Below are 11,101 nucleotides of genomic sequence, written 5' to 3' on the forward strand. Positions count from 1 at the left end.
TTTTTAGCTTTAAATTATATAATCTTTAATATTTTATTTATATATGAATTATTTTATAAAGTATTCTATAAAGTATTCTATAAAGTATTCTGTAAATTATCTTGTAAACTATTTTATAAATTATTTTATGAATAGTTTTATAAATAGTTCTATAAATAGTTCTACTAATAGTTTTATTAATAATTTTATTAATAGCTCTATTAATAGTTTTGCTAATAGCTTTATTAATAATTCTATTAATAATTTTATTAATAGCTTTATTAATAGCTTTACAAGCAAATTTATAAGAAATAATTTTATTAATAGTTTTACTATCAAATTTATTAATAATTTTATTAATACTTTTATTAATAATTCTATAAATAAGTTTACAAGAAATAATTCTACTAACAGCTTTGTTAATAGCCTCATCAATAATTTTATTAATAGCTTTATTAATAGCTCTGCTAATAATTTTATTAATAGTTTTATAAGTAAGCCTATAAGATATAGTTCTATTGATAATTTTATTTATAATTTTATTAATAGTTCTATTAATAGCTGTATTAATAATTTTATAAATAAATTTATAAAAAATAGTTTTATTAACAGTTCTGTAAGAAATAGTTCTGCTAATAATCTCACAGCCGAGTATATAAATATAAAATAGTTTATAAAAAATAGTTTTATAGATAGTATATAAATAAGACTGCTTACAGCTTTATAAATAAGTTTATAAGAAATAGTTTTATTGATAATTCTAAAAACTGTTTTAAAAATAGTCTAATAAATAGTTCTATAAACAGTTCTATAAACAGCTCTATGAATAGTTTTATAAGAAAGCCTGTAAGGCAGCCTACCTTTTTATATATTAAGTGTAGTAAGGGCCCAAGGCTTGTTATAATATAATTATTTTATAAAAACTATAGATTTTAATATATATTAATACTATTTATTATCTTTTAGAAAAAAAAAAGAATTATATGTTAGTTTAACTGATTTTCTTATAGCTGTTATATTTAGAAACATATATTTTTATTTAAAAAAACTTTAAGTAGGCTTTTTTCTATTATAATAAATATATTAAATTAATATATATTTATTTAATTCTAGCTAAGAAATAGATACTATTAATATTAATAAATAATTAATTATTTTAATTTTTTATATTACAGACATATACTTAGTTATAATAATAAAATTATTAATTAAATTATTTTTAATATATAAAATAAACTTTTTTAATCTATTTTGTACTACTGGAAGTTATAAAATCATTAGTATTTTATTAGTATCATTATTTTTAAAAATAAAAATTATATAATATTAAAAAAAGATTATCAACTGGTTTTAAGTTTAATCAAATAATAAAAATAATAGTTTTAGCTAGATAATTTTTATTATAGATTTCCTAGATTTTTTACTAGCTATTAGATTAGATTATTTTTAGATTTATAAATAAGACATAGCTTAAAAAGCTATAATAAAATTAAAAATAATTATGTAATTAAAAAATATAAATTATTTATAGAAAAATTAAAAAGAATAGTTAGATTACTAAAAAACTAATTAAATAGATTAAATAGATTAAATAGATTAAATAGATAGAATAGATAGATCAGATAAAATATTTATATTAGGTCTATACTATAACAAGAACTATTTAAAAAAATTATTTAGCTACAGCTATTATTTTTATTATTTAATCTAATTAAGAACCAGACGCCAGCCAGCTTCTTAACAAAAAGAAAATTAAAAACAGAACCAGAGATTAAATAAAAGTATATATTATATAAAAATAAGCAGCAGGCTTTTTAGTTCTTTTTATATAATTTATAAAGATTTAAAATAAGTTTTGAGTTTTAGTCTATAATATAAGATTTTGATAATAATAAAAATAATTATAATAAATAGCAGTAGAATATTTAAAAATAATTAAAAAATTAAAAATAGAACTAAAAACTAAATAAAAGTTTTCTTTAAATAAGAATAATTAGAAGACTTTTTAGCCCTTTTATATAATCTATAATACTAAATTTAAAATAAATCACCGGTCTTAGCTTAAAATATAAAGCTTTAGTAATAATAAAATAGCTGTAGCAGATAATATAGCAACAGAATATTTTAAAATAATTAGAAAAAGTTAAAAATAAAATCAAAAGTTATATAAAAATAGTTTTTTGTTGGAGTTTTAGTTCCTTAAGATAAGGTTCAATTAACTTTCACTTTTCCATACAAATTGTATGTGGAAGTGAGGTGAAAGTAAAGTCAAAGAATCTTCAATAAGAACAATCAAAGATTTGATGAATAAGGAAATAAATAGGATGATGAATTCAATATATGATTCTGATCAATAGAACTGAACTGAACTTCTTTAATAAAAATAATAGGAAATATCAGACTATTTAAGCCAAATCCTATGTTTACTAACTTCCTAAATAGGAAACTAGAAACATTAATAAACAGGGGTAAGGATGCAGGGGTAAAAATTCAGGGGTAAAAATAAATAGGTGGAATAAATGGAGCAGGCTAGAACAATAGCCCTTATTCAGATAACTGAATCAAGAAGGCTAGGGCTTAGGGTTTTAATACCCAGGTGACCTTCCAGTCTGACATTTTTAAATATTTAGATAAAAATAAATAAACAACTTTTTAATCTCTTTTACATAATCTATAATACTAAGTTAGAAATAAGTTACCAGTTTTAATCTATAATATAAAAATTAATAATAATAAAATAGCTGTAGTAGATACTATAATTCTAGAATATCCAAAGATAATAAAAAAAATTGAAAAATTAAACCAGAGACTAAGTAGAAGTCTTCTTTAAATAAGAATAAATAGAGAATCTTATATTCTTTTTATATAATTTATAATACTAGGTTTAAAATATATTATTAGTTATAATTTATAATATAAAATATTAATAATAATAAAATACCTGTAGTAGATATTATAAAAATAGAATAAGATAATAAAAAAAATTAAAAATAAAATTAGAAATTCAATAGAAATATATATTAAATAAAAATATATAGAGAACTTTTTAGTCTTTTTTATATAATTTATAATACTAGATTTAAAATAAGTTGCTGGTTCTAATCTATAATATAAGACTTTAGTAATAATAAAATAACTATAGTAGATATTATAATAGTAGAATAAAAGAATAAAAAAAATTAAAAATAGAATTAAAAATTAAATAAAAGTATATATTAGATAATAATAAATAGAAAATTTTTTATTTTTTTAAATAATTTATAATATTAGATTTAAGATAAGTTACTAGTTTTAATTTATAATATAAAATTTTAATAATAATAAAATAGCTGTAATAAATATTATAACAGCAGAATAAAACAGTAGAAAAAGTTTAAAATAAAACCAGAGGCTAAGTAGAAGTATATATTAGATAAGCTTAAGATCTTGACATCTTTATAGTATCTGTGTAGTAATAGTCCCTGGAATTTAGCTTGGTACCGGTGTATCATATAATACCCTGTATTGGTATTAATTATTTGTATCAATTTCCATTTCATTGTAGCACATCGGATCTGTAACACCATCACATCTGCCTGTAACAAGATTCGGGACAATTGATTGATGAGGGTGTAGGGAACCGTGTTTCATATGATGAATCTGCCGGGCGCGCTCCCTAGTAGCAACAAGGGCCTTGCGGACATTATCGTTTTCTTTTGGAGCTGTAAGCGGTACGGGCTCGCTGTAAAGTACCAGCTCTGTACAGTGAGCCTGGTCGTCGGCCACCAGCATTCTTGGAACTGTAGACAGTGTATCAACCACACCCGACAGAATTGTTACTTCATTGTCCAAACTTTCAAGATCTTGTAGCTCCATCTCCAAGTCATGTATATAAATTGTATGATTGGTATCATCAAGCATCATCCGATCGCCCTGATGAGACGTGGCGAGCTTTGGCCGGCCCAAGGTGTCATCTTGAAGTGTCAGAGGAGCTAGAAACATTTTTTCGTCAGTGACATGATCTTCCAGAGTATTTCCCAGAATTAAAGTTGCTCCTCGCATTAAGGGTAGGCGTCATGTACTTACTTAATTGTAGATGACTGAACCTTTTCGTCAAAGGCTGGTCATTGTCAGGATCAGTTTCTGCGGGGCGCTTTTTCCCGCGATAATTGCCCACACAACCAGGTTGCAATGCCATCAGCTACAGGGTACTTGACTTGCTTTATATTGGACGTAAGACACGGAAAGTCAAGCGACAAACGAGCCCATTATTTGTTGCTGGATGAAGAAGGATGTATTAACTGAGCGAATTCCTTGATGAATATCCACAGGTTCTCGTGGGACGGGGAACTGGCTTTGACTCATCTTTTATCGTGCTTTAGGTCAAGACCCAGAATATTCTACCACCTTCACACACCCCCGCCTTGGAACAAACCACCAGGAAAGCTCAACATAAGATCATTCAGCATGGCTTCAAGCGACCCGTCAACGGTGGAATGGACGTCCAAAAAAGTTCGAGATACATTTCTCCAATATTTCAAGGGAAATGGCCATACATTTGGTGAGCAATATGACTTCCTCTGGTGAAAACATTTCGAATTAGCTCATACCTCCGGGGCACACATAGTTCCCTCGTCGCCTGTTGTGCCTCACGCCGACCCAACACTGCTTTTTACCAATGCTGGAATGAACCAGTTCAAGTCTATCTTCTTGGGCACAGTTGATCCTCAATCCGACTTTGCCAACCTTAGAAGTGCAGTCAACTCTCAGAAGGTGGCGGATGCTTTCCTGACCCCTGCTGCGCCTTGCCGTGCTAATTATTCTACTATATAGTGCATTCGCGCCGGAGGAAAACACAATGTGATTGCAATCTTATATAACTGCACTCTGTTATCGAAATAGACTTGCTAACTGCACTGAATCTAGGACCTTGATGATGTTGGCAAGGACAGTTATCACCATGTAAGGGCCACGAATTAGAACGATCACATACTTCGATGCTAATCACTAACTGCTATTTAGACCTTCTTCGAAATGCTCGGTAACTGGAGTTTCGGTGATTACTTCAAGAAAGAGGCAATCTGCTATTCCTGGGAGTTGTTGACCAAAGTATATGGACTGGATCCTCAGCGCCTCTACGTTACATACTTTGAAGGCAGTAAGGAAGGAGGCCTGGAGCCCGATTTTGAGGCGAAGGAGCTTTGGAAATCCGTGGGCGTCCCAGAAGATCACATTCTTCCTGGAAACATGAAGGACAACTTCTGGGAAATGGGTGATCAAGGCCCTTGTGGACCCTGCAGTGAGATCCATTATGACCGAATTGGTGGGCGTAATGCTGCCCACCTTGTCAATCAAGACGACCCCAACGTTCTTGAGATATGGAACAACGTCTTCATACAGTATAATCGCGAGTCAGACCGGTCTCTACGGCCACTTCCCAACAAGCATGTCGACACTGGGATGGGATTCGAGAGACTCGTATCGGTACTGCAAGACAAGCTGTCTAATTATGACACGGACGTTTTTTCACCTCTATTCCAAGTTATCAAGGATGTCACCGGAGCCCGCGAATATCGCGGGAAATTTGGCGCCGACGACGCCGACGGCATAGATACTGCGTACCGTGTCATCGCAGATCACGTCCGTACCCTGATGTTTGCTATCTCAGATGGCGTGATGCCCAACAACGAGGGCCGTGGGTATGTCATTCGCCGAGTGTTGCGTAGAGGGGCACGCTACGCTCGCAAGTACTTCCAGGTGGAGATTGGAAGCTTTTTCTCGAATCTTGTCCCTACTGTTGTGGGACAACTCGGCGACATGTTCCCAGAGCTGAAGAAAAAGCAGTTTGACGTTATGGAAATCCTCGACGAGGAGGAGATGTCTTTCGCAAAGACACTCGATCGTGGTGAGCGCCAGTTTGAACATTATGCTCAGCAAGCCAAGGCCAAAGGGGATGAGAAACTTCATGGCGCCGACGTCTGGAGACTGTATGATACCTTCGGTTTCCCTGTCGACTTAACCCGCATCATGGCAGAAGAACGTGGATTGCAGATCGACGATAGGGAATTTGAGGAGGCGCGCCTCAAAGCGAAGGAAGCGAGTAAGGGCCAGAAAAAAGCGGCAGCCGATACAGTCAAGTTGGACGTTCATGACTTGGGCAAGCTAGAAATGATGAGTGACGTTACCAAGACCGACGATACGGCCAAATTTGGCAAGGGCAACATCAACGCCCAAGTTAAGGCCATCTATCAAGGTAAAGCATTCCACTCGTCCACCGCAGACATATCCGACGGTGAACAACTTGGAGTTATTCTTGACCGCACCAACTTTTACGCGGAGCAGGGTGGGCAAGAGAATGATACCGGCAGAATTATTATTGATGGCAAAGCCGAGCTTGAGGTTGGTGATGTTCAGCTTTATGCTGGCTATGTCCTTCACACAGGCTTCATGAAATATGGGTCACTAGCTGTTGGAGATACGGTTATTTGCGAGTACGATGAACTCCGTCGGTGGCCAATTCGCAATAATCATACAGGCACACATATCCTCAATTTCGCGCTAAAGTCAGTCTTGGGTGATGGTATCGAGCAAAAGGGCTCCCTTGTTGCCGCCGAAAAGCTTAGGTTCGACTTTTCTTACAAATCTCCTATAACGGACAAAGATCTGGCGAGAATCGAGGAGATATCGACTGAGTATATTCGTCAAAATTGTGCGGTCTACTCGCAAGAGGTTCCTCTCGCTACTGCTCGCCAAATTTCAGGAGTCCGGGCCGTATTTGGGGAAACGTATCCCGATCCTGTCCGTGTTGTCTCTGTTGGAGTGGAGATTGGTGAGATCCTAGAAAATGTGAAAGATCCGAGATGGGATGAAGTGAGTATTGAATTCTGCGGTGGAACCCACGTGCAGAAAACAGGTGATATCAAGGACCTCATCATTCTCGAAGAAGGAGGTATCGCTAAAGGGATTCGCCGCATCATTGCTGTCACTGGGGAAGATGCGCACACCGTACAGCGCCTTGCAGAGGACTTTAGGAAGCGTCTCGATCGCCTTGAGGCCATGCCCCTTGGCTCGGATAAAGAGAAGGATGCAAAGCAGATCCAGGCGGAGCTGAATCAGCTGTCAATCTCAGCTCTCCAGAAGTCTGGCTTCCGAGAACGCTTCGCTCGCATCAATAAACAGATTCTCGATGACCAAAAGGCGCAGCAGAAGCTTGAGTCCAAAACCGCTGTCGAAAGTGTTACTAGCTATTTCCAGGACCCAGCAAACAGCGACAAGTCCTGGCTTGTGGCTCAGCTTCCTATTTCCGCCAACGCTAAAGCTGTCAGCGAAGCGATTAATTATGTCAAGGCAAAATTGTCTGACAAGACCGTCTATGTCCTGGCTGCAAGCCCAGAGCAAGGCCGTGTAGCACATGGTTGTCATGTCTCTAAGGTAGACGCTCCCCCCTAAACCCAACTTCTGCCGTTCGCTTTCCTTTCTTGACAAGTTCCTTCTTGTGCGGCTAACTTGAATGCTTATCGTTAGGCAACAAGTGATCAAGGCGCTTCTGCCACGGAGTGGGCCACTGTTGTGTCTAGTGCAGTCGGAGGCAAGGCTGGAGGCAAGGGTCCCACTTCTGTTGGCAACGGCGTGAACCCTGATAAGGTTGATGAAGCCATAAATCTGGCATGCGACTATCTCTCTAAGTTCAAACTCTAGAATGTTTCCAGTTTTATTTTCGCCATCAAAAGTTGCCAGATTTACTTGGGCTTTTCTGTTCACATTCCTTTCCTCCCACGAGGGATGCATGTCTTTGACAAGCATAATTCTTCAACATTACTCCCAGTGTTATTCACAAATACTTGGATTTTGTAAAGTGGATGTTTCTTAAGCTTTGTAATTGCTTTCCAGCACGAACTACAATTCATCACATCTCGCCGCATTGCATAATGACAACATCCTGGTTGGGCTTGTCTCTGGTTGTGCGTGTATTTTCGATCATATGCACGATCTCCATCCCGTCCACCACCTGGCCGAAAACAACATGCTTACCATCGAGGAACGGGGTGGCAGTAGTGGTTATGAAGAACTGGCACCCGTTTGTGTTAGGGCCGGAGTTCTATATTGTCAGTAGTCAAGCTCGCTATTCTAGTCAAAGGTTTAGAAACATACCGCCATGCTTAGCATGCCTGCATGTTTATGCTTAAGTGAAAAATTCTCGTCCGCAAACCTGGAAGTTCCGTATATGGTACAGGAACCTGTCCCGTCGCCATTGATAAAATCACCTCCCTGGATCATGAAATCTTTGATCTTAGTCAAGTCAGCTCTGGAACAGAAGAGGTGAAACTCGAATTTGGACAAACCACGCGATGAAATTTGCAATTCTTGAATCCTTGTGATCGCCCCTGGGAGTTTTTATTCTCTCCAGTACAGAACTGACGAAAGTTTTCTGCTGTACGCGGAGTGACGTTCGCAAAAAGCTCCATCTTGATTCGACCTAGAGGCTCCCCTAGATTCCTTGTTTAGTAACCTGACATTGACCTAAAACATAGATGGTACTTCCGTGGTGAGCCTGCCCAAGCTCAGGGGTGTGACTTGGCTATACGAATTAGAAACACTCCTGTCCGACTTACCTCCTAGGGCCACATCGAAGAAAACCACTGGGTTGGCATCTTTATGGGGGAAGCTAGTGTCCTGCTCCATGCTTGACTTTGATTCTCTTTCCCCCGTATTTGTTATATGGAACTAACCAAGCTGGGCGGAATTATGTTTGTATTGAGTTCACTCTGCTTGTGGCTAACATGCACAAGACATTAGAATTCAAGATTGCAGAACTACGGAATACCAACAAGTACATTCTGGTCTTAGCTTTGGGAAATTTGCATCATTCCCCACTTTACACGTTCAGATCTATATGAGTAGTACATTTTTATCTAACCGGCATAAACTGAGCATTTTTCCGAAATCGCCCCAATGTTCCTTCTACTGTCTCATGTTGTTGTAATGGGATGTTTAGCAACTGTGGGTGTAGCGAGGTGAACAGAAGGCTAAAACCTGCTGACTACATAAATGGGTACAGTAACTAACTACAGGCCGGCTGTAAGTTAGTCATTGCGGCACCGTTCTAACTAATATCATAGTACTACTTGTCTCGTGACTTGTTGTTGCAACCTCAGCCATTTGCAAGCCTGGTGTGGAGGAACCCTCCCTTAGGATCTTATTCCGGTGGTAAATGTACGGCGTACACGATCCATGTCTCCTCCATGCCTGGACAGGGTTTTCAGATTCTTACCTTGAATTGAATCAGTGCTGAACTGTGGCTCTTTTCTTCCATCGTCCCTCCTCCCCTGTGGTCTCCGCCTAGATGAGCTGCATTGCCACCGTGGGTTTCGTCCTTTGAGACTATAATGTCAGTCTGAAGGCGTAGCCTTGACTCGATTAACACCATACAAGGAATCCTTCCCCCTCCCATGATTATACGGACTGTCTTCTGAATTGACTCCTCGTGGTTTGCCTTCTTGATTTGCGAGAGGCAATACCTCTCATACTTTTAACTTTATTACATTTCCTTGGACAAGATGTCTTCGACACCAACTACTTCATCTCCCAGTGCAACCAACACTGATCATAATGGGGCCAGTAACAATACCAGCCCTACAAGCTCACCATTGCTATTCTTTGTTGCACTTGGTTTCGGTGTTGTTTTTACAAATCTATGGTGTGCTCCTGTCGCTCTTGCTGGGATACTTGTGCGGGATTAATCGCTGCTATAGGATCATCGTTGGAGTCAAGTATTGTTTCCGATATAATCAGCGGAATCGACAGATTCGCGGTGAAGAATCAGGGGAACCCATAGATTTACTAGCCATGCCTCGGACACATCGGCGACGGCGCGAAAAGAAGTTGATGAGTATGGACGAGGTTAACGAGCGTTTCCCACTCGTCAAATACAAAGCTTGGCGTTCTTGCCGCGCTGACGAAGGTCTCTCTACTGCCGGTGGTATCGCAGCCTCCATTGTCGGTGATCATAACCTAGATGATGGCCATGGCCGCTTTACCGCATCTTTTGACGCGCTTGCCGCGCCAACACCCCAGTTGAACGATAATCTACAGCTTGAATCCGCTGTGTCTCGGACCAAAGAAGAAGTGCCCCTAGACAAAGCGGAAAAGGGGAGCTCTGGATTTGTCGGAACTCAAACCCATGTTAGGGAAAGTACCAAACCTCGGAAAATATTGCTCTTGGCTGACCGTCCTCCCAGCCCACGGACAATGACGATGACGACGTCGGAAATCAAATACGTACGGCTGTTCCCGCCGAACTTCTGGCGAATCCTGGTGACACCTGTGCCATATGTCTTGATTCTATTGAGGACGATGATGACATACGTGGGCTCACCTGTGGCCACGCCTTTCATGCCTCATGTGTCGACCCTTGGCTAACAGGTAGAAGAGCTTGTTGTCCACTATGCAAGGCGGATTACTATGTCCCAAAGCCACGTGCGGAAACTCGTGAATCTGCCATCGACCAAGAACGCACCGGCCGTCGTCTCATCGCGCCAGCTTATCCTCAAACTGTATTCTTGGGTGGAGGCCGAATCAGTAGCGCTGGGCCTCCTACAGTGCCACCGCGTGCACGGGAAGTGCTACCGACATTCAGGACCGCCTTCTCCCGACTCGGACAGTGGCGAAGACCTGGCGTTGACGACGGCCACGATATAGATAACACAGCTGACATAGCGCGACGGCCTGGTCGAGGCAGCAGCAGACTTGGCCTATTCTCTTCAGGTCCTTTTCGCCCACGGACTCCTAGGCAAAGCCGCGGTGTGAATGGCCCTGAGCGACGTACCGTGGTTACTGGGTCACCGGGTTATAATCGCACACTCGGTCAGCTTGAGGCTGGACCCGCTGTTTGAGCCGTGGCTGCCTTTCATTTATTAATGGCATGAATAAGTCAGTCTATAACATGTCGGCTTCGCATGTCCAGAATTTGGGCTGGAGTATCCCATAACTTCTATAGCCAGTTTGGCACGGATACTTATGAAATCTGTCACTCCAAGGCACCTAACGAACAAAGCTGTCGCTTACTCCGGCTGAGGAAGAGTGCACACACCCTAAGATTCCGTGGATCTATCTCTTTGATGAGTAGTACTTCGTGTCTTTGAAA

The 11,101-nt window shown here is 38.7% G+C and overlaps 4 protein-coding genes across 4 annotated transcripts; 2 read left to right on the forward strand and 2 right to left on the reverse strand.

Annotated features, from left to right (window-relative positions):
* Positions 1-3,330: 3,330 nt before the first annotated feature.
* BO66DRAFT_386494 (uncharacterized protein) lies at positions 3,331-4,509 on the reverse strand. Its single transcript, XM_025646187.1, has 2 exons — positions 4,045-4,509; positions 3,331-3,950 (listed from the first exon to the last, which is right to left on the reverse strand). Exons 1-2 carry the CDS (start codon positions 4,154-4,156, stop codon positions 3,490-3,492), a joined length of 573 nt encoding a protein of 190 aa, XP_025497790.1. The 5' UTR covers positions 4,157-4,509; the 3' UTR covers positions 3,331-3,489.
* BO66DRAFT_396555 (alanine--tRNA ligase) lies at positions 4,371-7,996 on the forward strand. Its single transcript, XM_025648501.1, has 6 exons — positions 4,371-4,519; positions 4,586-4,731; positions 4,792-4,818; positions 4,885-4,920; positions 4,981-7,389; positions 7,483-7,996. Exons 1-6 carry the CDS (start codon positions 4,426-4,428, stop codon positions 7,654-7,656), a joined length of 2,886 nt encoding a protein of 961 aa, XP_025497791.1. The 5' UTR covers positions 4,371-4,425; the 3' UTR covers positions 7,657-7,996.
* Positions 7,865-8,640, reverse strand: cyp3 (putative peptidyl-prolyl cis-trans isomerase; the record flags this gene model as incomplete). Its single annotated transcript, XM_025646189.1, has 4 exons — positions 7,865-8,056; positions 8,110-8,247; positions 8,301-8,446; positions 8,571-8,640. The coding sequence occupies 4 exons, from the start codon at positions 8,638-8,640 to the stop codon at positions 7,865-7,867; spliced, it is 546 nt and encodes a 181-aa protein (XP_025497792.1).
* An 875-nt stretch (positions 8,641-9,515) lies between these two features.
* Positions 9,516-10,850, forward strand: BO66DRAFT_416271 (E3 ubiquitin-protein ligase RNF103; the record flags this gene model as incomplete). The annotated part of the gene is made up of 3 exons (XM_025649588.1): positions 9,516-9,655; positions 9,711-10,140; positions 10,197-10,850. 3 exons carry the CDS (start codon positions 9,516-9,518, stop codon positions 10,848-10,850), a joined length of 1,224 nt encoding a protein of 407 aa, XP_025497793.1.
* Positions 10,851-11,101: the final 251 nt, after the last annotated feature.

The sequence above is a fragment of the Aspergillus aculeatinus genome (genome assembly GCF_003184765.1).
Source record: "Aspergillus aculeatinus CBS 121060 unplaced genomic scaffold BO66scaffold_93, whole genome shotgun sequence".
Classification (NCBI taxonomy): domain Eukaryota; kingdom Fungi; phylum Ascomycota; class Eurotiomycetes; order Eurotiales; family Aspergillaceae; genus Aspergillus; species Aspergillus aculeatinus.

Bases quoted from the DNA above. Each gene is read 5' to 3' on its own strand.
- BO66DRAFT_386494 (XM_025646187.1), bottom strand. From the start codon at position 4,156: ATGGCATTGCAACCTGGTTGTGTGGGCAATTATCGCGGGAAAAAGCGC. The intron at 3,951-4,044 runs GTAAGTACATGA...AAATGTTTCTAG, and splicing joins GTTCAGTCATCTACAATTAA to CTCCTCTGACACTTCAAGAT.
- BO66DRAFT_396555 (XM_025648501.1), top strand. From the start codon at position 4,426: ATGGCTTCAAGCGACCCGTCAACGGTGGAATGGACGTCCAAAAAAGTT. The intron at 4,819-4,884 runs GTGATTGCAATC...CACTGAATCTAG, and splicing joins GCGCCGGAGGAAAACACAAT to GACCTTGATGATGTTGGCAA. The intron at 7,390-7,482 runs GTAGACGCTCCC...GCTTATCGTTAG, and splicing joins ATGGTTGTCATGTCTCTAAG to GCAACAAGTGATCAAGGCGC.